This window comes from Gorilla gorilla, chromosome 11 (assembly GCF_029281585.2).
Source record: "Gorilla gorilla gorilla isolate KB3781 chromosome 11, NHGRI_mGorGor1-v2.1_pri, whole genome shotgun sequence".
In the NCBI taxonomy this organism is placed as follows: domain Eukaryota; kingdom Metazoa; phylum Chordata; class Mammalia; order Primates; family Hominidae; genus Gorilla; species Gorilla gorilla.
In genome coordinates, this window is record NC_073235.2 from 16632922 (window position 1) to 16659913 (window position 26992).

The 26992-nt window shown below is 37.3% G+C and overlaps 1 protein-coding gene across 3 annotated transcripts in view; it reads left to right on the forward strand.

The window, feature by feature from the left end:
• DPP10 (dipeptidyl peptidase like 10) overlaps positions 1-26992 on the forward strand; it is a 1401573-nt gene that overhangs the window by 715883 nt on the left and 658698 nt on the right. Inside the window, exon 1 of one of the 3 annotated variants that reach the window (XM_019022737.4) lies at positions 5-221. The exons of the other annotated variants lie outside the window; for them this stretch is intronic. Within the exon in view, the coding sequence (XP_018878282.2) occupies positions 183-221 (39 nt within the window). The 5' untranslated portion in view covers positions 5-182. Of the gene's footprint in view, positions 1-4; positions 222-26992 lie in introns of those variants that run through there. 3 annotated transcript variants of the gene reach the window in all.

Sequence of the window (26992 nt, forward strand, 5' to 3'; positions counted from 1 at the left end):
CCAGGCCCTCCCGGGAGGGGTGGCTCCAGTCCGCGCTCCCCCCGCCTCCCCTCCCAGGCTGGGCTCCCACGCCTCCCTCTTCTCACCCTCCCCCCCGCGCCCCAGTTCGAGGCTCTCCTGCTTCTCCATGGACTCTGCAGGAAGTTAGAGCCTCTGAGTGCGCTCTGGGGCCCGGCGAGAGGATGCGCAAGGTGGAGAGCCGCGGGGACGGGGGCAGAGAGGTAAAGGCTGAAGGTGCCCCGGGGAACCCCGGCGGGCGGGCCACCGAGGGAGGGAGAGGCGGCCAGGGCCGAGGAATGGGGCCTCTTGGTTCCCTATTAACGCGCGTTGAAGAAATCCGCTGCACTCCTGATGGCCGCTTACCGGGTTCAAGCCCGGTCTCCCGATAGCCGGGACGCTCGCTGGCCAAAGCGACCCGAGCAGGCGAACGACCTTTAGGCGGACGGAGTTTTTCCTTTTGCTTTCTTGTTTCTTTTGAGGAGACGGGTGTGTGTTTGTGAGGTGGGGTGTTTGCGGGCGTCGATGGGGGAAGAGTGTCCCAGACATCCGTAGTCTGCTGAGCGGAACGGAGCTTGGGGAGCAGCAAGGCATTAATGATTAAGTGGGGCCGGGAAGGTGCTGGCTTTAGTGATGTGTTGGGTTTGGATGTGTTGTGTCTGCAGAGACGAGGAGCCGTGCGTGGGCCGAGGGTTATTCCTGTCTCTTTCCCGTCCTTCTACACCCGCCAACCCCTTTTTGTTTTGGTCTTTAGAAATCTGTAGCATAACCGTACCGTCGTGGATCCCCATCTCGTCTCTGTCCCTGATCTGGGGTGATTTGGGACTTCGGTGTCGCTCTTCTTCCAAAGTTGGAGGGTCGGGAGCGCCGAGATACCCGGGCGAGGAGGAGGAGGAGGAGGAGGAGGGAGGCTGTGCTGAGCCGGGTGGAGGTGCGGTCACGTTTACATCCATTAGAAGCTCCGGGCAGAGAGAGCTGCGCTTAGGTCAGGGATTCACTGTGGACCCGCAGGACCCAAGCACTGGGGTAGGAGGACTGGGGGTCTTTGTTCGGAGTGCACCGCGAAGGCTGCTGGAGGCAGAAACCCTCCCAGCTTATTGCTAGCATGGGATAGAGGGAGTGCACGCAGCTAGGCTCCAGCAGCAACTCGGCTTTTCGCGTGTTCTAAGCACTGAAGAGCCTATTGAGGGGAGCTGTCCAAATCGCCCAGGAGTGGTGGCGAGACAGAGGAGGCGATGCCAGCGATGCTGTTATTAATATTGCAGACTTGGTCATCTCTCCTGGCTTGTGGTTTCTTTTCTCCTCTTCCCTCCCCTTCTCTTTTCTCTCACATATGTTTCACACAGGTGGTGGGGATAACTCAATGACTTACAGCTCCCTTCTCGTTTATTAGTGGGAGGGGGTTGAATGTTGGCAGTTCTTACAAAGCGTTTGTTTTCTTAAACTATCCTGTTTGATCCATACTCTGAGATAAGTATGAAAATATTAAAACATCATACGTTCCTTCCTTTTATACCCCTTCCTCCTAATCCCCAGCACACATCAGAATGTAAACATTGGTTAGCAGATATAGAAAAATAATTTCAGGACGGGAACATGGATTTACCATCCTCTTTCAGGCCGACAGCCCTTAAATTTCATTAACAAGCCGCCGAGCCTCTCTACTGCTCTGGGAATGATGCTACCAGTAAGAATGATTAGTCAGGTGAGAGTCCCCACATGAAGTCTTTGCTCACTAACCTGTGACACCAGCTGGTTGCTTGAGGCGCTGCAAACAGTTCAGTGATGGTGGAAGTTGGTTGCAGAAGCAGAGCAGAGCAGAGCACACAGGAGCTGAAAATGTATGTGTAGATAGTGGACACGCTGTCTATGCACAACAAATCCCCTTGTCAGGATTAATCTGGTACTTAAAATTCATATGAAGAGATAGGTGCAAGCTCGAATCCATTTTTCTTGTTAGTGTGCATTTTTTAATAGCCACTTCAAATATTCAGGGAGTGGCTACTTTGCAGAACTCTTGTTTTAATAGAGTATTTTAAGTGCCTTTCTGCATATTGACATGATTTGAAAATGTCAGTTTTATGAATCTTATGCATGTGTTCTAATAGATTGATTTTACAAAGAAAGTCAACTGAAATATATACATGGCACCTCACAGTGAGGGTGTTTCAATCACTCCCAGGAAATACTCATATCTAGCATATTTTTGTTCAAAGCTTGACATATGAAACGATGGACAAAGAATGTGAATGATTTTTGTGACAGCTTAAACTACTTTCTGTAAGACTACTAAGCTTTTATTAGCCATATTAGTCATTATGGTTTAATTCTGCAATTGCCACACAACTCTTGTGCAATACTAGATATAATAGCTTCATAAAGATGTGATTAGTTGTGTGTTTTCTATAACATTTCATAAAAAAGATTCATAAATTTAAATTAAAATGTACATTTATGAAATTATACCTAGTGGTTAAATAGGGCATATGTTCCAACAAATCAATCACTATGCATTGATTTTGAATGATTTAAGCTATTGCATGTTTCCAAGAATGTCTTCTAGTTTCTATGGTAAAGATTTTTATGAAACCTCAAAGATGCCTTGTCCTGAGGCCATCAAACACCTATTTCCACTTATAGCACAGTGGAAGACCATAATCCTTCCTGTAACTGAAAATGGTTATGAACCATATAATTTGGTTACAGTTACAGTCCTGTAGAGGGCTCAACCTTCCTCTTTTATTTGATCTGTTACTGTCCTCTGACACAGGGTGCCATGACAAGAGGACATGCCCTCCCTCCCTAGAGAATGGTGACAACAAGAATAGGAGGGACCGTGTAGGGACCGTGTATTTTATGAATATTCTGAATCATTGGAAATATTTTTATCATCTTAGTAATCTTTCTTTTAAAGATTCTTTGATTAAAAAATATTTATGACAGTTATTTTTGTTGCTTTCATAACACTCCACATTTACAAAATATCTAAAAACAAATGCCTTGACATGACTAGATGCAATCATTTCTTAACATGATCAATATCTCAATTAACATTGAAAGAGCTAAGAACTTTAGTGGCTAATTGTAATTTATTATTATTTTTAAAAATCACTTCCTGAATGCTTGCAACAGGCAGAGTACTATTCTCAGGGTTCATAAAGTAACATTTCTTGAATGTATTTTTCTATTTGATTCTCAAAGCAGTTTTTTGAGGTGAGTCCTGTTTTTATTCCTATTTTAGAGATGAGAATACAGAGGATTAAGGAAGTTATTGTGGAAGTGAGACTTAGCCAGAAACTCATGGAGGTCTGAAGCCTCAACTTTTAACTTCGATACATTCATGATACAACATATTTCTATTGTAAGAATGAAAATAATTGCAAATTATATGTGTATGTGTGTGCATGTGCACAAATTTACCTTGAATATAAAACAAATGAATAATTTGTTTAAAGCTTCAACTATACAAGTAAATCACAGCTCTGCTAATTTTAGTTAACTTAATATCACGCTACTGAGCTAAATAATATAAAAGAACAAGATAGATCCTCATAAATTTATAGGAGCTTTTTTTGATCTTTGTATCATTTGTCTCTGATGACGAGACTCTCAACGTTTGTTAAATGAGTATATATATATTTTTAATGGTCAATCAGACAAGGTTTAGAGTTTGTTCACATTTCCACCAGGTGGCACCCTTCTGCTGACTCCAGTGGGTAAAAATATTGCCTAAAAAGCGTGGCTGTTCTCTCAGCTCCAAAAGCAAAACAAAAATAACCACACAAAAACAAAAACAAAAACAACAAAAACAAAACCATCCCACTTTTTAGAGTATGACTAAAAAGCATATTTTTAAAAGCAACTATTTGACTACAAAGACAGCACTTGTTATGCATTTTCTTTAAAAAAATGCATTTTGGTAAAAAACCAATCTCTTACAATTGAACGTGAAGCTGTCACTTGATGAAATAATTCATGACCAGAATTGAGATCAAATGTGTAATGTGTAAAATGCCTTCTCTGAAATATCAATGTGCTTTAGACATTTAGGTAATATCAACTTAAAATGTTTTAATACAGAAATTGGTATTCAGTATTTTTATTTCACCTTTGGTCTAGCAAACCAGATTAAATATTCAAACATATGCTTAATGAAAAATTGCAAAAGAGTTATTCTTCCATGTGCCCTTTGCTAATATATACACATCATAATTTGATCAATAAACTATTGTTTTTAAAACACAACCATGAAAAGAGCTTTCATAAATCATATTGAAAAATTTTAATTAATAAAAAACGTATTACTTCGAATTATTCAACATATAAAATGTCATGTTTAATTGGGAGTAGAGTTCTATATAATTTGGTTATAAAAGATAATATACATTAAATAAAGATGTTATATGGAAGTCTATGATTTGAGAGAAAATATGCATTTCCTACTCTCCCTGAATTTCTTATTTTTATATGTAAATATTATATATTATATAAATTTATAATATAAATATATATTATATACATTTATAATATAAATATTATACATAAGGCATTTTGTTTATTGAGTTAAGAACATACTACAAAATATCTCTTGCTTAGAATCTTCTAATATATCTATATATCTGTTTGATTATTTCAGGATCTGAGCAAATGGCACATTTTAAAAAGATTAAATTATATAAAAACAACTTAAAGAAAATTGTATTATTAAATATCAACGCTGCATTATCTTATGAAGCACATTACATTGGAAACAAAACAACCAAATTTCTCCCAGTCTGAGTCAAAATAAAGCAAATTCAAAATTTTGGTTTCTTGAATTATTTATGATTACAGAATGTCTTAAGCTTTACTACTGATAGGCACATTTTAAATTTACTTACAGTGTGACATGTAGCAGACACAATGCCAGAATGCTGTGACTAAGATTGTGAGATTTTGTGCTATCAACCACAAATATTTATTTATCACTGTCTATGGGTTATGCATTGGAAGTCACAGAGTCAAGTTCATATCTCAGGTCCGCCAAAGACCAGTGTGTTTTCTTGGGCAGGATAACTGAATTTCCCCATTTCATCTGTGAATGGAGGTGACTGCAGTTCCCTTTAGATGTTTGTTCTAAGGGTTAAATAAAATAATATGTAGGAGTTTTTGAATAAGGTCTGACTCATACCAAGTCTTCTTATTAAATATGTAGTCTGGGAATAAGAGCCTAGACAAAATAGAAAAAAAAAAAAAAAAATCTGGGCCTGGTGCAGTGGCTCCCACTTGTAACCCCAACACTTTGGGAGGCTGAGATAGATGGATTGAGCCTAGGAGTTCTAGACCAGCGTGGGCAACGTAATGTGACCTTGTCTCTAAAAGAAACAAACAAAAAACAAAAAAGAAAATAAAAAGAAAAGAAAGAAAGAAAGAATTATCAGGGTTTAGTGACATACTCCTGTGGTCCCAGCTACTCAGGAGGCTGCGGTGGGAAGATTGCTTGAACCTGGGAGGTCAAGACCACAGTGAGCCGAGATTGTGCCACTGCACTCTAGCTTGGGCAACAGAACGAGACCGTCTCAAAAAAAAAAAAAAAAAAAAAGCCTCAGATTATTAAGCCATGTATAGCTGATCCATTATTTTAAGTTTACAGACAACCATATTTTGCAGTACACGTATTAGTATGATTACACATGAGTTTTTGGGTGCATGCAAATATTATATTAATGGATTTGGACATCAAACCTATTTTGGCAGGCATCCAGATTTCAAAATATTCTGTTACATCCTGACTTTCATTCAATCAAAATTGAATAGTAAAATTCTTTACTGTTCTACTCTGTAAGAAGTCAGGCTAAAAGTAAACTTTGGCTAATTCTCACCAAGAGTTGAATTAGCTGCTGAATATGTTGCATATTGTTTTCAATGCAATGTACTTCCCAAGGTAATCAGCATGAGAAAGAGGATATTTAAAGGAAAGACAGATGGGATTTATAGAAATATGTCAGGGGGTGAGATTTCAGTCAATGTAGCAGGAGAGTGTGCTTGGCAGGGGAGCCACCAAGAACCCAGGGTGCATGTCCCTACTCTTATGGGGAGGGGCATGGGATTGGATTAAACATAAGTCAAAAGACTTTTTCACAAATTTTTTCTACACCTTTTTCTGTGTAACCTTTAAACACACATGTATGCTCCACTTATTAAAATCATCTCCATATATTTTCATACTTGCTAAGTGACTTGTGTGTCCTAACCAAGTTCATGTATGACTAACATTAGAATGGGGGCCATATACTAAGACATACATCAACCAAAAAAAGGTTGGAGGTTTTTCCATGTGAAAACTTGTACAAGGTCCAAAAAGAAGCCAGATAAATGATAAAGGGACTGTAAACTTCTTCATAAACTTATATCCTTATGGATAGTTAGAATTGTTCTTGCTCTAGTGAATGCTGTCCTGCCTTGAGAAGTTGTGGAGTTTAGTGTTGATTATTCCCAGCATACTCTTGTTTTACAGTTTTTATTGACCTGATCCACAAGGTTTCTGGCAATAACCAATCTCTGTTTATTTGTCCCTATCTAATAGCACCTGTTCTCTAAGGCTTTTAAAATTAGCACTTACCTTCTTTCTACACGGTAGACATTCTTATCATTGACTACATATTAACTCAAGGAATGGTTGTTGTTTTCAGTATAGTAGAGAAGGCTGGGAAGTAGGTTCGGTGGGGAGACTGGAGCACTGAAAAGAAAGCTCTTCTATTGTAGATTTATGTTTGTTAAGCTTTCCTAAATTCTTAGAATCTCAGGCATATCCATTTGTAATGGTAAATATGTCATCCACTGCCAGGCTAAATACAGAAAACTCACTTTTATCCAAAACTGATAAAATAAATATTTTGAATTGTTCTGTTCTGTAATTGATGGGAACAGTATTCTTTTAATGTCTTCCACAAAATAAAAAAAATTTTTTTTCCAAGTTTTTCATGCCATAGTTTATTTAAAAGTTATTAAAATATTCTATAACATTTTTGGAATTGCCAAATGATTTTCAAATTTAATTACATTTTGGGGAGAGGCAACGTGATGTAAGACTGAGAACAAGGTCAAACAGATTTCAGATTGATTCCTTCCTCTGCCGTTTACTAGGCAATTTATAATCCCACTAAAATCATTCTTTCATCTTGAAAAGGGAGAGGATGATGAGAATGCTGCAATAATTAGAGAATCTATGTGAATGAGTTTTTATTGCATCTGGCTCAAGCTTGAAACCTAGTAAGTATTTTCATTCTTAATGCTATCATGCTTCTAGATCATTTCAGAAGGATATTTTCTTCTTTTACAAAAGTAAATTTGCACTTATGTTAATGAAAATGCTGAATATGTGTGTGTACACCGTTATCAAATATATACACACTATACACACACATATATATATATTTATGATCTAAATGCTATGGATCTTTTATAGGTAGATTATTATAGGGCGTTAGATGAAAATGAATTTGTGACAACTTGACTGATTTCTACTATTTTTAGATGAAGAGTCTATTTTCACAAAAGACTTAGAGTCTTGTTTGATATGTTCATGGTTTAATATTCTCTTTCCAGAAGTTTGGTTCCCAGGAATGATTCACTTAGAAATTCTTTGCATACAGGAACAGGTGATATTATTTAGTTGAAATTTAAGAAAAGTTAGTTGAGTGCATAATCAAAACCGACTTTACATTTGGGAATGTTCTCCAGCCAAGCTATGTATTATCTAACTTTAATATTATTGTAATTCGTCATGCTTACTGGTTTTCTCAGGTCAAGACAAAATAACTATATATCAGATTATAAAAGACAGCAAATGAAGAAAAGTGAGGATAAAAGCTATTTTTATTATTCTTATCCCCACTCTCTTTTTGATATGTAAATGAAGATTCAGTTTCTTCTTCCATCTAAGAAAGTCTGCTCTGAAAACAGAAATGTGACAAATCTGTATTACATAATCAAGAACTTGAGTGGCAGGCTGCCCTGTGATTTATTTTCACATAATGGACCAGAGAGACCACTTGAAGTTGCATTAATAATGCTTGTACAGGGAGAAATAGGCCTTTCTTGTTATTGGAACATGGGTTTACTTTTGGCAAGAGTTGAGTAAGTGAAAACTCTGATATTCATACTTACATTAATCAAATCTCACCTCCAGGAATGGTTTTAATGTAAGTTAATCAATGCAAAACATGGCTCTTTTTTTTCACTTCACATGTTTTAAAACAAGTACTAGAAGTCTTTCATAAAGCAGTCCTTTAAATCAATGTGTCACAAATTTGCATTGATAATTCTTCTCTCTCAGACACAGAATAGAAGATGAGGAACTGAGGCAATGTTTGAATAGGGGTAAAAATATATCTTTTTGAGAGGGAAAAAAGCTGAAATCCATGAAGGATTCCTCAAATTTAGAATAGGTCATTTGTCTGGCAAAATTAGTCTATAATTTAAATTTCCTAGGATCTATGAAATTATGAATAGATTTTCTATCTACCTCACTAGCTTTTAGGGACTTCAAGGGAAAAGACGATACGTTTCACTTGTATGTACTTTTTTAGAGTGCTATAAAACATAAGTGGTCCAATAAATAAAGTGAACATATTTTGAAGCCAAACCCAACATCTTCATCAGGGTTATTTCTTTTTTTCTGATCTTAGGAATTGTGTGTACCCTACTTCTTGACACCCATAGTGAGAGTGATAGGCATGTGTGAATTGAACTAGAAGTTGAAATGAAAGAGACTCCCCTCCTTCACATTTGTGAAGGTTGCTTATAATTGCTCCAAAATGAGATTTACTCAACTTTAGGCCACTGTGGCATGATGAGTGGCTCGTTATTACACATTTCTATTTGCTCAGAGTCAGTATCTCTGCACTCCAGGATGGTACTTTTCGTTCCTTCATCTCTCTTTGCATGAATGCCATCTCCAAACCCAAATCCAGTTCCCTCCGCCTCTCTACATTTCTGAGAGCCATCGTCTGTCTAAGAGTTGATTGACTTTCTGACAAAGAATACTTTGATACTGGCTGGGCACAGTGGCTCATGCCTGTAATCTCAGCACTTTGGAAGGCCGAGGCAGGTGGATCACCTGAGGTCAGGAGTTTGAGACCAGGCTGGCCAACATGGTGAAACCTTGTCTCTACTAAAAATACAAAAATTAGCCAGGTGTGGTGCCACATGCCTATAATCCTAGCGACTCAGGAGGCTGAGGCTGGAGAATTGCTTGAACCCAGGAGGCAGAGGCTGCTGGGAGCCAAGATTGTGCCACTTAACTCCAGCCTGGGTGGCAGAGCGAGACTCCATCAAAAAAAGAAAAGAAAAGAAAAGAAAAAGAATAGTTGGATATTGGTAGCAGCATTGCCTTTCTAAATTCTTTCCTTCAGATAGCCATGACGTGAATGATAAATGATGATAACATTCCTAACAAACAATGCATATAACAAACAATGGAGAGGTGAAGTGACTTGTCTAAGGTCACACTGTTGTTTAGAATTAGAAGCAGTACTTGATTCTGGGTCTCTTTCCATCTAGCCATTCCCAGATTCAGCTGCTGATACAAAGCCTTCGGTGGTGTCATGGTAGCACATCTGCCTTCCTTGCCACTTGACATAAGTAGAACCTTTTAAAAAAAAAAAAAAACAAGTTTTAAAATGCTTTGTGTCCTTAGGCAAAGCTCATTTGACATTTCTTGATTTCTCCTTTGTGATGTGCTAGTTCTAGGTCAGTGGTCCTTAGACTTTTGGCACCTGGCCACCAGACGTCACAGAAGTGCATATGCATCTTCTGTACTTTGCCATGGCAAGAGGTTACACGCAAAGCCATAATGCCATTCTGAACGTAAACTGTGAAATTCACTACTCCAGTGAAATGACAGTGCCACCACTACACAAACAGAGTTGACTTTCTCAAGCTTCCCCTCTTAACTCTCAGCATGAATAAGCAACTGCTGATATCTGCACACAGCATTTGAAATTGCAACTCCCAGCAATGTAGTAGCAATTGGGTGAAACCCTCCTAAAGGAGAGATGCTCTTAAAAACTGGGGAATGCATGCAGGTAAATTTTAGAGCTTTCTTGGGACATTAATGGAAACAACAGACTTCTGATACACTGGGATTCTTGGTAAGAAAGGCTTTTCCCCTGGGCGTGGTGGTGGGCTCCTGTAGTCCCAGCTACTCCGGAGGCTGAGGCAGGAGAATGGCGTGAACTCGGGAGGTGGAGCTTGCAGTGAGCCGAGATCACGCCACTGCGGTCCAGCCTGGGCAACAGAGTGAGAATCCGTCTCAAAAAAAAAAAAAAAAAAAAAAAAAAAAAAAAAAGCTATTTCCAGAAGCTGATTATTTGTATTTCCAGACAGAGTTTTCAGAGCACCAAGTTCCAATACAGACCAGAGAAATGATTATATGCTAAATAAATAAGTCCATGAGAATAATTTTTGAGACACATGTAATTATTTTTAGTGGATAGACCCAGGGATTTCTACTCATTTAACCTGACTTTAAACCCTAGAACCTTGACATACTAGTTTGAGCAACTTACCCAGCCTCTCTGTATCTGATACTTCATCTGAAAATGAAATGATGTTTATTTTGCAGAACTGTTGTGAGGATCAGCAATGAAATAGGTTTACTATCCAAGAGGTGCTGAAAAATGGTGGTGCTTATTATTTGGTTATTAATATGTGTTGGGTTGTTATACCAGACATAGACAGAGTGATGGAAAATCAAACTATGTTGGATGTTGAAGTTCCCAGAAGTTGGAAACACAGCTTTAAAGCACCTTTTGTCATTGTTTGACATTGGAAGCTTAAGGGCATCTTTAATATTGAACTCCTGTTTTGGTTGGTATGCAGATTATGTAGAGTCCTCCTGACTCCAAAGCAAACATGGATTTGGAGTTGGTTAAGAAGCTGTATGGCATCCATTTTTATATTTCTTATCACGCAGAGAAGTTGACAAAGTTTATATTTTGAAAATGGAAAACTGAATATGCATTTACTTTTCTGAATTTGTTTTTTTTCCCTTCCCCATCCCCATGGTTAAATTCCATCTCATGCTTATAATGTATTCTGCATTTGGACTGCAGCTTCGTTCCTTCTCAGAGCTACAGTTCTTGAGCTGTAACAGCGAATCCAAAAAAACTAATATGGAATCACAGATGGTGCAAATATTTGAAAATAGGTAAATACAATCTAGGATTAGCTGCTTGGACTCGGAAATGTCAGCTTCACATTGCTTATTGGTCACACAAGGCAATTTTAGTTAAGGAAAACCCAGGACAAAGCCATCATGATATAAAATTGCTGGTTTGAAGATGTGCAGCATAACAAGCCCATAATTGTTATGTAAACCTCAAAATGAGTCATTCTGTAACAAGAAAAAGGTATTTTAGAGAGATCACAAAGCACCGACAGGTTATATAGGGCTAAAAAATTAAGCAGATACCATAACTCATTCCTGTTGTACAGTACCATCTGCTGACTTCCATTTACAGCCAATTTTTAAGGAGAAAATATCTGTTATAATGGGTATGCTTTAGGTAGGCACATATTAAATGACCTGAGCGTGAGATGCAACAGTCAAATTGCCAGCGTAAAATCTGCAGATGGTAATTATTAGTAACATGCACTGTGGGCTCATAGTTCTGACTCTGAGAGTCTTAAATAATAGAATCCCATTTTCTCTCCATTATCCCCCTTTAAGATGTACATATATTTTGAAGGAATCTTACGACCGATTATGTGATTAAGTTATCTGGTTTACTGATAAGGCAGTTGAGAACGATAAAGCCTGATTTGCTCAAAATCATACAACTGATCAATTTGGTACAGTAGAAAGAAGAGTTCCTCCCACCTAGGTTAGGAGTTGGTAGAAGGAGCCTCACTCAATTATCAGAATCATAGAAATCACTTTGGATTGTCTGTGATGATATCGATAAAGAAAAAATTGATGAGAATGTAAGTGGAAAGGTTCCAGCTGGTTTAGGATTTTATTTTTATTTTTGGTAGCAGGTTTAATAAGAAGATGTATTATATAGATTCTATCTGAAAGCAATAAGGTTAACTATCATGGTTTGTGTAAAGTCTAGATTTTCTGCAGTATCTCATTTTCCTGATGAAGTAGAAGAGAGTAGGAAGACCCATTCCAGATCAGACATGAAGATCTATAAGACAGTATTGATCGCTTTCAATGTACATGTTTCCAAATGAAAAAGTGTGGTTCTCATATAAGTATGTAGTGAATATTTGTCAATAATTTAACTTATTAAAGGAGCCATCAAGATGGTAAAGTTGGTTCAAACAGTATTTGAGGAAGAGAGATATATATAGTCTGAAAAGGAATGGCTTACAAAGTTTCCAAAATTAAATACAAAACTGGTTAATATTCAGGCCATAACTTTTGTGTTTGTCTTTGATAGCAGACAGAAATTTTTGGGTACTTATATATTTTCTATAATTAACATCTAACTTTATAGACTGTGGGCCTATGTAATAGCAAATAGTAAGAGAAAATAGGGTACATTCCCCTAAAATTCTGTAATCATATGTCGGCTGATTAGATAGTGCCCCAGTTTGACATTGAAAAGATGAATGTATAGTTATACTTGTTTTTATTTACAGTTCTCGAATTGTTTTCTTAACATTCCCAAGCTCAGAAAAATTGTGCAATCTGGGCCTACACTTGATGTCACAGCCAACTTCTTAAGTCATGTTATTAAAGTTTTCTGTAAACCCTATGGAGCTTCCAGTGTCAGATGTGATTCACCAGCAGTGAGGTCCTGGAATGCAGCCAGTCAGCCGACATTGTTTGTCGGGTTTGTCCCAAGAAATTGATGCAGGTGTCTGTGAAAGCTAGAGGAGAACAATTTGGTAGTCTCAAATAGCTTTTCTTTGGAGAAGATGAGATAGGATAATTGCACACAAGGAAGTGAAAAACTATTCTTGGAGGATTTAGCAAAATGAGATTCGGATCAAGCTGTGTGGTGGTAGTTGTTCCTGGAGATGGCTACTTTTAGAAATTGCCCTTAGGGAGAAGAGAGATTAACTACCAACGTGGTGTGATTTAAGGCATATCATAAATTTCCATTCCCTTGTGACTCGCATCTGTGACTGTCAGTGCTCTGAAAAATAGCTCTTCTCATTCATCTCCGTAGCTCTGGATTCCACCATGACTTCCTTTGTTCCTTTAACTTCTGGCTGGGCAGGGGATATTAACAATTTATGTCTAACTTGTATCATTTCCTGCTCCATGATTGCTTGGTATGCTCTGTCTTGAGAACCCATATTTGGGGGCCAGAGAAAATGAGGGTCTTATGAATTTAAGAGGGGTGGGGGAATAGGAAGAAATAAACATATTTGAATGGGATTGGGAACCTCAAGAGAGAATCACCACTTGAACATGGGGCAAGCTACTTCCCTTCCCTTGCCCTTTCCTACCAGTGTTAAAAACAAAAAAATAAGTTTACATGAGTACTTCTGTGCAGTGTAAAAAGGGGTTCAATGAATAATTTGGAGTTTAAAAAACTTATTGAATTATTGAACCTTAGTTTCCTAAAATATCTTTTACTTTCTCACAGAAAAGACCAGCACTATTCAATAGTACATACTGGAAAGATGAAAATGTTCTGTATTGGTGTTTTCCAATATGATAACCACCAGCTACACATGGCTATCATGTTTAAACACTTGAATTGTGACAGTGACACTGAAGAATTGTATTTTTAATTGTACTTAATTTTAATTAATTTAAGCTTAAGTAGCTGTATGTGGCTAGGGCTACTATATTAGAGAATCAGTTTTAGAACACTATCCAAACTTTAATGTGGGTATGAATCACTTGAGGATATTGCTGAAAAGCAGATTCTAGTCCAGGGAATGTGAGGTGGGGTCCAAGATTCTGCATTTATAGCAGGTGCCCAGATGATGCCTAGTCTGTGGACCACACTCTGAGAAGTAAGGCTTTATTTCTCAAAAGCAAGGATTCTCTAATCCTAATTTATGTCTTTAGCCAGGCTGACACTTGTCCTAGAAGATGAGTCAGATGAGCCTGTAGCAAAATTACAAAATATGACTTTCAAATTATAAAAGGAAAGAATTTCAGTGACAAAATTATTAGTATTTTTATTATTGACAGTAGCTAAAATTTTGTGTCTATACTATTTATATATGTTGTATATTTATATTTTATGTATTTTATAAAAAATTTAAATATATTTATATATAAATATATATTTGTTATATATAAACATTTTATATTTATAATATTTATATATTATGTAATGTAATCAATTGCTTAAATTTTATTTAATCCTCACCATAACCTTATGTAATAGATTCCACTTTTATTCCAGTTTTGCAAATGAGGATCTGAGGTTTATTAAAGTTAAGAGACTCCCAAGGCTCCACAGGTAGTAAATGCAGAAGTTGTCTTTTGATCACATACAGTCATACATATTATAATAACCATCAACTTCTTTCCTGTTATTACGTGGAGGCCAATGATTTCCCACTTGCAGCTGATCAATAAATCATATTTGATTCTTTTCTACAAAGGATAATAGTAAGAGCCATACTAGTAGTTGTAGTAGTAATGCTCACTAGAACTCTGTGTACAAGTTAGAACTTTCATCCTCACTTTAAAGATGAGGAAATTGAGGTTCAGAGAGGGAACCTCTTTGATTACATAATTTGATTACGACCACATAACTTGTAGGTGGCAGAACCGGGTTTTGAACCTGGATTGTCTGCCTCTGGAGTCCATGCCCTTGTCTATTCCAGTAGACAGTGTCTCATGTGTTTGGTGAGCACCTGCTCTCTTAGGCAATGTACTGTGAGCATGGCTACTGCCTTCTGTATATTCAATTGAAAAAAGACAAAAAGTCACTCTTTATTGTCCAAAATGTATAATTTAGTTTGTATCATCTTTGAAGCCAATTTTTAAATTCGTTTGTCATCCATGAAGCTGACTTTTTAATTGTGCATATTTAGTTTTAGATCTTACCTCCACTTTTTTATTAGTGAAGAACTGGTGAGCACTGTAAGACATGTACATGTACGTGTGTGTATATGTGTATATATTAATGTAAACTTTACAATTTAGAAGAACTTAAAATTGTCTTCCTTGTCTCCCATAATGAACTTGAACGACAAATTGGCTTCATCATTTTATGAAAGAGAAGGTGAATGCTTTGCTCCTGGTTTTTCAGTAACCTAAGCATCTGATTTAAGCGTTATTTTTCAGAGGTCTTTGTCATTTTGTTTAGTTCGGCAGTCGGTGCTAACAGAGTCTATTTTTTTCACTTCCAATTTTAAATACAACACACAATCTTCTTTAATTTCTGAATAACACATTCATGTGGTTCAAACATCAAATATTACACAAATATATAGAGTGGAACGTCTCCTTCCCAGAGTTGTTCCCCAGCTGTGCAGCTCCTCATTCTGTCATTCTTTTGATAGGTAATCACTAATATTATTTTCATTTCTTTCTTCCAGAGAAATGTTTGTTTCAAGCTAGTCTAGACACATTCTTTACCTCTCCTTTTATAAAAATGTTAGCAGACATGTTTATTTTGAAGTGTATAACATTGCTTTTGTTTTGTTTTTGTTGTTTTTTTTTTGTTTGTTTGTTTGAGACAGAGTCTTGCTCTGTGGCCCAGGCTGGAGTACAGTGGCGCGATCTCTGCTCGCTGCAAGCTCTGCCTCCCGGGTTCATGCCATTCTCCTGCCTCAGCCTCCTGAGTAGCTGGGACTATAGGTGCCCGCCACCATGCCCGGCTAACTTTTTGTATTTTTAGTAGAGACGGGGATTCACTGTGTTAGCCAGGATGATCTCGATCTCCTGACCTCGTGATCCACCTGCCTCAGCCTCCCAAAGTGACATTGCTTTTTTTGATAAAAACCTTGATATTATCAAAATAGACCCTCTAAAAGTTGGCTTCTTTAAAAAATGTTCCTCCTTTTTTCATGATGAATTAGATATTATGTACCTCATAATCTGATAAGTGATAGCCAGTCTTGGCGCAGGTGTGTTTACTGTGCCCTTGCCTACATACAGAAGGGAAGAGCCATGCTCTCCACACATTGCCTGACAAAGAGTAGGTGCTCATTAAACACCTGAGACACCGTCTACTGGAGTAGACAAGGGCATGGACTCTAGGGGCAGACAATCCAGGTTCAAAGCCTGGTTCTGCCACCTAGAAGTTATGTGGCCCTAGTCAAATTACTTTCCTTCCCTGAACCACAGTTTCCTCATCTTTAAAATGAGAACAACAAACTAACTTGCACACAATGTTCTAATGAGCATTATTACTACGACGACTACTATGAATACCACTACTGTCATCTGTGGAGGAGAGTGGCTACTTTACTGGTCAACCACAATCAGCAAATCATTGGCCTCAATTTAATAAAGAAAATAAATTGATGGTTATTATGATATGTATGATTGCATGTAACCTAAAGATAACTACTGCATTTATTAGCTGTTCTGTTTTGGGTATCCCTTAACCTCTCTGAACCTCAGCTCCCTATTAGCAAAACTGGAATAAAAGTATTCGATATGTTGGCATCCACTTCAATGCTATATCTGTGCATGTGTGTATGCACATGTATGTATATATACGTTTATTTATATACATGCTTTCCAACTTAAGATGAGGTTAGGTCCTGACATAACCATTGTAAATCAAAAATATCATCGGGTCAAAAATGCATCATAAATTGAAACTATCATAAGTTCCTCTACCTATTATGGGATTGTGGTTTCTACTGGATGTGTATGGCTTTTACACCATGGTGAAGCCAAACCATCATAATCGAGGGACCATCTAGATAGCATTGGTCTACATATGTTAATGGGGATCTTAACAAATTAAAAGTAGAAAAGCTTCCTCCTTATCCCCAGCATTAGACTCAAGTATGTATCCCAGCTTTTGCAGATTTTAATAAGTTGAAAATAATTAATGAGCCTTTCCTAGTAGATGGGTAAAAGAAAAGGGCTATTATTGAAATATTCTGAAACACAATTCTATACCTTATAAGATATTCATGTTAAGGAAACAATAAAATAATATTTAGAAATTTTAATGTAGAATTGAACAAATTCCCTCTATTTTCTTTTATAATAAGAAAGATTATATTCCTGGATGTTTGAATGACACTGTGAAGTCTAAAGGCTAGTAATGGACATAATCCAGCATTATTAAAATGTTGTTTCTGTATTATTATTAAAAAATATAGAGACTTTCAATACATGATAATGAATACATGGAGTGCTTACGTTTTCTTATATACTGTGGGATAAGCATAATTTGAGAAATGAGAGGCATTTCTTTAAACAATAGACTGTGCTTTATTCACCTGTCTTAGTCTAAAAAGGCTATACGTTGCTGTCAGTCACAGCAAATCACTCTCTCAGTGAATAAGGAGATAATAATAGTTGAGGTAAGGATAGAAGACCTTAGACTTTGCAGAATTCTTTTATGTTTGCAAAGAAAAATTACCTCGATAAATTATAAGCTTATGGATTTTTGTGTCCTTAACTCCTCATATATTGAGGAAGCTAGGAATTATTCTAAACTTGGCACATTTATTTGGTCAAAATATTCCCCTCTATTCCATCAAGTAGTAATGGAATTTAACAAACACACCAGGAAGAAAAATAGCAGCATTGAAATGTTTTATTGATCCGTAAGGATGACCAGCTCTACCAAGACTCGAAACCATTTCACAGAAGGAATTTTTAGTTAAACTATTCTTAACAATAGGAAAAATAAGTTATTTCTTTTAAGATTCTGTAAAGATTATAGAGCTTTTTAAAATCAAATAACCTCTTTTCTCTGAAAAATTTTAAAGAAAAATCTATTTTTTACAATACACCTGCTGAATTATTGCAGGGCATATTTGGTAGCTGCTAATCTTTTAACACAAAGAAGAAACTTGTAGTTGTTAATGCTTCTAGGAAGTCAAGCTACTGAATGGAAAGTGATTTTTAGAGTTCCGATTAGGCCTTAATCTTTGATGTCCTGCTGGGAATATTAGAAGATGTATGGGCATGGTTGAGGAGAAGTACACTGATAGAAATCAACTAGGACTTTGATAATTTTTTTCAAGGATCTTATTAAGTAACCCAGACAGAAAAGGTACATGAAATGTTACCAGGCAGATTCCTGATTTTATATTATAAATACTGAATAGGTATGACTTAAAATAAATTTTAATCAGTCACTACTTACATATTCGTACCTAAAATTTGGGTAATGGTACCATTTGATTCTATCATAAGGAATCAAGCCTCTTGTGTGTTATAATCCAGGATCTTTAGGTCAAACCTCTTCCTTTCGTGAAGTAACCTGGAAATCCTGTCAGATCTTCTAATTACGGTGATATAGGGAAGTTTAATAGGAAGTCAGGATTCCCTTGACCTCAGAGATTTCAGTGTTTGGCGGAGTACCAAGCTCTCTGTTTCACCAGCTACTGCAGAGTCTTATGACATACCCAATGGTTGAATTATAAGTTATGCCCCTGAATACATCTAACCTTGACATCCTGTCACTAGAAATGTACATATGTATATAGACACCCAGACTGATGCTCCAAGGACATGTTTCTAGATTGAAGGGGTGGGAGTGGGCATGAAAAAAAGTCCTTTCTGCTTATTTATCTCAATGTCCATGGAGGTAACTATTTATAATGGAAGGACTGAGGGTAACCCCAAGAACTCTTGATTATGATGACGCTCTTTCCCTCCCTCCCTGCCTCCCTCCCTTTCTTAAGCAAAAAAGCAACAGGAAATAAAGAAGTGAATAAAAGTTGTCTCTTTTCCTGAAAATATACGTCACTTAGTAAACACATCTCACCCCTATTTTGATTTGTGAATGAGGACAACTTAAAAGCTGTCTTCTAATATGAAACACCTTAACACTAAGACCTTGCAAGGTGCATCTGTTCTTTTTATCCTGGAGATTAAAAAATAATTTACAGGCAAACAGTTTGGGTGTGAAAATACTTAAAATGAACAACTTTCATTATCTTTTAAGAAATCATGATGGAAGTTCTGGTGAATGTCTGTGCTAACCTGAAGATATTGAGAAAGTATTTTAGGCAGATTCTGTTTTATCTATTACTTCATATCATCTCACTCCCTTATTCGGTGGCTTAAAACAACCATTTTATTTCTCATGATTCTGTTGGTCAGGAGTTCAGGTGGCTTGGTGGGCAGTGCTTCTGGTTCAAGTGTGTTGTTTATCTTGACTGCATTCATCCGGTAGCTGGAAGGTCAGGAAGACTTCACTCATATGTCTTGTATATTGTTGCTTTTTCATATGACCTCTCTTTCTTTCTCCACATGGGTAGTTTGAACTTCTTCACAGCATGGGTCCTAGCATCTCTTACCAGGAAGTTGCCTTCTAAAAGGGATTATTCCAAGTACCGAGGGAAAAAAAACCCCGCAGATCTATTAAGAATCAACCTTAGGAGTTATGGAGCCTCTTTTCTGCCACATTTCCTTGGTCAAAGCAGGACACAGGAGCAGCCCAAATACAAAAGGAGGAAAAATGAATTTCTTGTTTCCATAGGAGAAATGGTAAGGACTGTGCAGTCATCTCGGATCCACCACAGACTATCATTGGCCAAAACAACAGAACTGTATCTGGATACAGACATTCACTATAATAGAAGCATGTGGATGATTTTAGAACGTTTGAATGTTGAAAATATTATAAGGATAAAAGCGATGTCATGATGTCAGTGCTGTATTCAGCCATAATTTTTCAACACATACCATTAGCCATAATCTATCAACACATGCAGACAAGTTATAATTTACAGAAAACAGTCTTTCATGTGCAGAGATGCTTAAAAAGATAAGAATTTACATTTTCACTGTAAAATAGAAATAAATATAAAGCAATCATCTTTATACAGATGTAATTATAAAATATATTTATTTGAGAATAAATCTAATGTACCGCTTGGTTGAAAAAGATGGTATATTCCAAATAATCTTTTCGCTTCAGGGAAATTATGACCATCTAGAGTAATTTTGTGTTAAAAATTAAAATATACAGCTAGACTTCTCAGAAGATGTGTATTTTAAGGAAGGGACAAGTACACAGAAGTTGGTTATTATGGCCACAAAGATACTTTAGTTGTGAGATATAATTACATTAATGAATTCTGCCACTGTGAAATCCTTGATGTTGTCACGTTTCAGGCTGGAAGAAGTAATTGATCTGGGATTGGTGGGATTCCAAACATTTCACAGAAGAAAGCTTTTTCAGATGGTTGGGGGAATAATCAGGGAAAACAGTCTTTGGGGTTATCAGGAATATAATATAATTCTCTATGAAATATCTTTTTAAAATTATTCCAGCCCCTCTTTGGGCATTAACAGTGCATGAAAGTATCCTGTTCTCAGTGATCTAACCTTTTTAAAGGTACTCCAATGCAAAGGACTTTAACGCAAAGTATAGATACTCCTTTCTATGGAATATAACCTTAGTCATGACAAGTTTCTCCTTTGTTTACTCCTTGGAATAAGTGAAGGTGATTTAACTCAGAGGGGAAGGTAGGGAAGCTATTTCAGAAGGAAGATACCTCCCTAACCTGAGTGATGGGGGTTACCTTTCCTTTGCTTCCCACTCCTCCACATTGCCTGTTTTGCTTAAAATATGACTTCATCCCTTTTTCTTCTTTTGTTGTCATGGGATATTGGAATGTAGGAACCAGGATGTCCTGAGTGGTAAACTTAGCTCCACTACCTGAGAAGGACGATGTGGCATATACCCACCCCATGGACAACAGGCTGCTGGGACTCCTTTTTGGAAACATGAAATATTTACACACACACACACACACACGTACGTGCATGCGCACACATGCACACAGAGGCACGCACATTAACTAAGGGAAAATTTTTACTTTAACACTTCCCTTGGAATAATAAGCCTTGTAGAACTAATTGTGGCCAGATTTTAACTCACTCTCTCTTATTCAAAGCAGAAAATAACATAGAGGAAAATTATCTACTGCTGTAATGTGATGGTTTTGTACTCTGAAATGAACATGAGAATGTTCATTCATTTTTTAGAGACAGGTTTTTTATTCACAGTATAAATTTTGTGGAAAAAAAAAATGTCATTCTTCCAAACTGGTTGTGACCTGTGGGATTTGGGAATAAAGCCACGTGGGCATTTTAAGCATTCCTACCTTGGTGCTTTGGGTTACATGCCCCCGAGCGGTCATCCAATAGAACCTTTTTCTTCCCTCCCTCAGGCTTTGAAATTACCTGTTTACTGGTGTCTCTCCAAATACCTACACATTTCTTGAGGGCAGGGACTGGACTTTCTTCATTTTGAATCGTCAGTGAAGAGTTTCAAAAAATATGTGTGAATTTGCATTTGTAGTAGAAGTGCTTTGAAGAAAAGAGAGTTTGAAATTTAGGAGAGGGTTCCATGGCAATCTTTATTAAGTTGATTGGTATTTATAATATCTTCCAGTCTGTGGATCATTTTAAAGGTATGCTAGGCTAGCAAAGCTGATTAAGTCAGAGTGATCTCAGATTGACAGGTGGAATAAATAATTAGACTTTTGGTATATAACTCTCACAGAGAAAATCTAGAGTGAGTTGATGCACAGTAGAAGGAAAAGAGCTGTAAACGCTAGATCGAAAGAGCTTTTTAAAAATTAGGAAGAGCAAGCAAGGAGGAGGGGAGTCCAGAGGATAGGAGGATGTCAGAGGGCTGTGTTTCATGGGGGCCTCTGAAAGTGTCCATGGAAAGAACGCTAGTTGCAGAGCTCCTGGGGGAAACAGGAGGTGAGGTGCACAAGCCAAACTAACAGGCCAGAGTGTTTTGTTTGCAACATTAGTTTTAACTTTAAATACAGCCAGTTTCTTTGGACTCGCAGCCCAGACAGGGAGAGGGAATAGGGAACTCAATGACTTCTTGAATAAACAATTGCAAGAAAGTCTGTAAAACCCAATGAGACCAATAATGACCCCACGAGGTAGGGCCTGATCCTGTGGGAGATTATGGGTCAAACTAAAAACAGTTAGTATTTTAAATGTGTGTTCAGTCATCTGAATGATATAAACTTTAGCTATGATTATTATTTCTTCACTATAAAGTAATTTGTCAAGTGGAATTCTTTTGCTGCCTGATGAAGATGATTTGTGCACTTGAGCTGACCCTGTATTGGATAGGGAGGAAGAAGAGGTCATTTCAAATAGAAGGGGAAAGTAAAGTTGCGTGAATATCTGTAGAAGACACGTGTGAAGTCTTATTTCTTCTCTTTATTGGACTTTTACAAGACGATGGCAGCAGCAGCCAGGGATGCAACAAGAGTCACATTCGCTTTGGAGGCTGCCCTTGAGGAATGGCCCCATTTTTCACAACTGTACAGAAGTCATCTCTAGGAGAGCTGCAGCAGGCAAAGCCAAGCTGGCTATAATTAATGACCCAGGCTAATATTGGTCTTTGACGTTCTTGGATATTAATAAATGTTAGATAAGAAAAGCAGCTATTTATCTCTTTGCCCAATACACCTTCAAACATTTGTACAGGAGATAGATATCCTAATGTAAACATTTGCAGCCTCACATATTGTCGGGATCTCTGAACTGTGACTGTTGACAGCAGGTTGCCTTAAGTAATTGCAATGAGACAGAATAATCTAGTAGAAGCTATTGTCATCCTAAGTAATATTTTCCTGAGAAACAGTTATGAAAAATGAATAATAGCATTTAGTAATGCATAATGTGAGAGTCAGGAAGAATATTGAAGACAAAGGATACAATCATCATTGCTTGAGGAAAACTAAGTTTTATATAGCTGTCTTTTGTTGTTATGTTAATCAAATTATAAAATAAGCGATAGTAGGAGAATAACATTGCTGTGTTATAAAATTATTTTTAGAATTAGATTAGCTCTGTGACATGAGATGGATCACAGTGAGATTATACCTCATGAGTACTCTTATAAACACTACAATGACGTTGTTAAAATATTCCATGCTTAAAATGCACAGCACGTTAACTCCTTTATTTCAGGGGTTCGCTTTTATAGTTAGAGAAGGTTTTTTGTTTCTTTTTTTTTTAACTTTTAGACTATATGCATACAATGTATTACAGGTGCCTGTGACTCGCTCTAAAAATGTTGGAAGCTGAACTGCATCATATTCTTGAGGGAGAACTTAATGTCAAGAATTTAAATTTGCAACACGCATTAATGTGTATTTAGAGCATTTCAACAAAGAAATACATTTAGTGACAAAAGTTTTAAAGTATTACAGAAGAGTCAGAACTGAAAAATAACTCATGGAATTTTAATGTACCATGTTACCAAATGTCCTAAAAAATGTTGAGTACTTTCAAAAGTAAAAAAGTACCTAAAATTTATTATTGTTAAGAAAAATTTTATGTCAATCTATATTAAAACCACAAGTTTGTAAATTTCTGAGGAAAATTGCATTAAGAGTGTATGGATATTTTAGGATAATGATTAAAATAATCCAAGAGAAAATAACATAAATATAGATATTTAATGATATTCAATTCAGCATAGATGGATGTGGCTGTAATTCAGTGTGGCAGGAACTCCAGAAAGCTAATTTTAACAAAAGAATGTAATCTGAACAATATTAAACATGTAGGTCACTGTATTTAGAGATAATCACTATAATTTTAAACCTATTAGTAAAGGTTGTAATGCAAGTGTGTTGTACTAGAGTTCTCCAGGAATTACTCTCACTTCTCTCCTGAAAAATATTAAAAATACCTTCAAAGATAAAGCTGATTACAGCATAACAAAGCAACTCACTACCACCTCTACTTCATAATAAATACACCCCACATTGTTGTATTAGACATGAGTTTCACAAAATTTATTGATTAGTTGAACTTTTAAAAAGTCTATTATATTGACTTCATGTCTAACCCTTTTATAAGTGAGTGGAAATAAGCTCTTTTATTTCTTCCCCTATTCTCTCACTCTCATCACTGAGTAGCTCTGTTGTTTTTATTATCTTATTCATTCCTGGTCTTAGTTCTCTTAGCTTTGTTCTGTTTTACGTGTAAACCCATTTCTATGTGGAAGTTTTTCTATGCAGAGAGAGCAGGAGTATATTCTTTATGCTTGGGACAATAAACATTTATAGATTGAACATTATACACCAGGAATTGTGCTAATTGCTGGATTTACATTGCTGGAGGAGACATGATAGTCCTCTCAGAGCCTACGGTGGAATACAAACAGAGCAGCACAGTGATTTTCTGAGTGTAACAGAGCATGCAGTCAATGCTCTGGGTGTCTTTTAAGAGCTTTGCTTAGCTTATCCTTGGTGGTAGTAGTGGAGGTGAGTCAAAGAAGTCTTCCTGGAGGAGGTGACCTGTGACCTAAAATATGAACAGGAGATAGGACGAAGAAGGGGGAAGGATGGAAGGTGGTCATTTCAAGAAGTAGGAAGCAGCATGCTCAAATTGTATAACCCTCAACTGTATGGTATTTATGGAAAAATTATAGGCAATTTATGTGACTATCATGTACAGTTCTAGGAGGTGGTGTGTGATGAGGTAGGAGGAGCCATGTCATGGAAATTGTTGTCCTTGTAGGATATTCACAGCAGCTTGGGCTTTACCCTAGAAGATGGGGAGATAGTTGGAGAGTTTTAAGTAGGTAACTGGCATGGCTGACTTTACATGCATCATTCTGGCAGCAGGACACAGGAAGGACTTAGAATAGTAATATGCTAGGGTACAGCCTCTAGCCAGAGGATGTCGACAAAGGACCTGGACTCAAATCATGGTCCACAATTCTGCCAGGTTCTAGCTCTACTGAATTCAGAAGGTGGTGCAAAGATTCTTACAATTCATAAAGAGAAACAAATCCAGCTATGGAGAAGAACTTAGTTTTTAGTATAGAAAGTTTCAGATATTTATGGACATTTTTCATACATACTAAATCTTGAAGCAGAGAGCGACAAAGACATACATTTGTGAGTCACCAGCATATACATGGTCGTGGAAATTGTGAAAGTGGATGGAGTTTTTTAGGCTTGGTTTATATTAATATAATGGGAAAGTGATGGTCCAGGACACCTAGGAAGTTTGGGAGGTCAATAACAAGGGAAGAACTTCCAGAGAGAGCTGGAAATGGAATCTGTAAATTTTAAAGCACCTGGGAAGCAGGGATGAAATATAATGTAGTGGATGGGAGCATGACAAAGCTCAGTAGGCCTGGTGTGGTGGCTCTCGCCTGTCATCCCACCACTTTGGGAGGCTGAGGCGGTCAGATCGCTTGAGCCAGGAGTTGGAAATCAGCCTGAGCAACATGGTGAAACCCCATCTCTACACAAAATAAGAAAAAACAAACAAACAAAAAAATTAGCAGGGTGTGATGGTGCGTGCCTGTAGTCCCAGCTACTTGGGAGGCTGAGGTGGGAGTGTCTCCTGAGCCCTGAGAGGTCAAGGCTGCAGTGAGCTGAGATAGTGCCACTGCACTGAAGCCTGGGCAACAGAGTGAGACTATTTAAAAAAAACAGAGAGAGAGAGAGGGAGAGAGAGAGGCAGAGAGAGGGAGAGAGAGCGCACTCAGGAGAGAAGAGAAATCTCAGGAGAGAAGTAAGTTTCAAGAATTTTGCTGATCAAGGAAGGAGGAAGACTAGGAATGGAGGAAACATGAAATTCAGCAGACTACCTTTCGAAAATTTTTGTTTTATATTATTTGTATGCTTTTCCTTCTTATTTTTTAGGATAAAATTAATTGAAAGATGTGTGTGGGCTACAGGCAAAGAGCTAGTTGAGACTAAGATTGGAAATACGGGAGAAAACGGGATAATTAAAGAATCAGGGTCCTGGGTCAATGTCAGGTAACTGGATCTTTCTGTGTAAAGAAGTTTGGGCTAATATCTAGAACTACATTATGGTAAATTTTCACGGAAATTTAACTCAGAGGGATCATTTCCAGAGTAATTTTAAGCCTATAGAGATATTTTAAGAAATCAGGCAGTATTTTAGGGTCTCTCAAGAAAATTCACAGACCAGGTCATAAAATACAATAAACCAAATGTTTTCTAACCACACATAAAATCCTTATACTTGCTTATAAAAAGAGATATAGGAATTTATACTACACTGCAATACCATTTATCACCTTGAGGTTGGCAAAATCCAAAAGTAGTGAATACTGTCATGGGAATTGCTGTTGGAAATGCAAAATGCTACACTTCTTTATGGAGAGGAATTTGGCAGTGTCTAGTAAAATTATATATACTTTTACCCCTTGACCCAGCAATCACACTTTTAGACACCTATTTCACAAACCTTTTGGTAAAAATATGAAAAAAAAAGCACACCTAAGGCTGTTCACTGTACGTCTATTTGTAATAGTGAAAGACAGGAAACAGTTCAAATTTTCTTTAATAGTATTGTTGCACATCTATACAAATGCAATACTTCACAGCTATAAAAATGATTCAGAAAGGTAACTATATTAAATTTTCATCATTATATATGTATACACACATATGTACAAATATACAGGTGCTCCTTGATTTGTGATGGAATTGTTATAAATAAATAGCACTCGAACATAAATTTAATTTTCTCAGCAAGGCAGTTTTACTTCTATAGAAGGGTGTGACTTGCAGATGGAACAATGGCAAGAGCACCCCTGAACAAGGGAGGGGAAGGCGTTCTTATTCTACTGCTGTGTCGTTCCCCTGTTGTCTAGGGTCGGACCACACAGTCTAAGCTAATACCGATTGGCTATTTTTAAAGAGATCAGGGGTATGAGCCGGAGTGGCGGGGTGAGTAGTTTGGCAGGAAGGGTGGTTACAGAACAGGTGACTCAGGATGAGCCAGGACAGAGCAGGCGACAAGGGGTGACTCAGGTCAAAGCAGGTGACCAGGGGGACAGATGTGAACTACTGATTGGAACTGACGGGGAAGTTATTTACTGAAACTAGAGCCAAGGGGTGAAGAGAACCA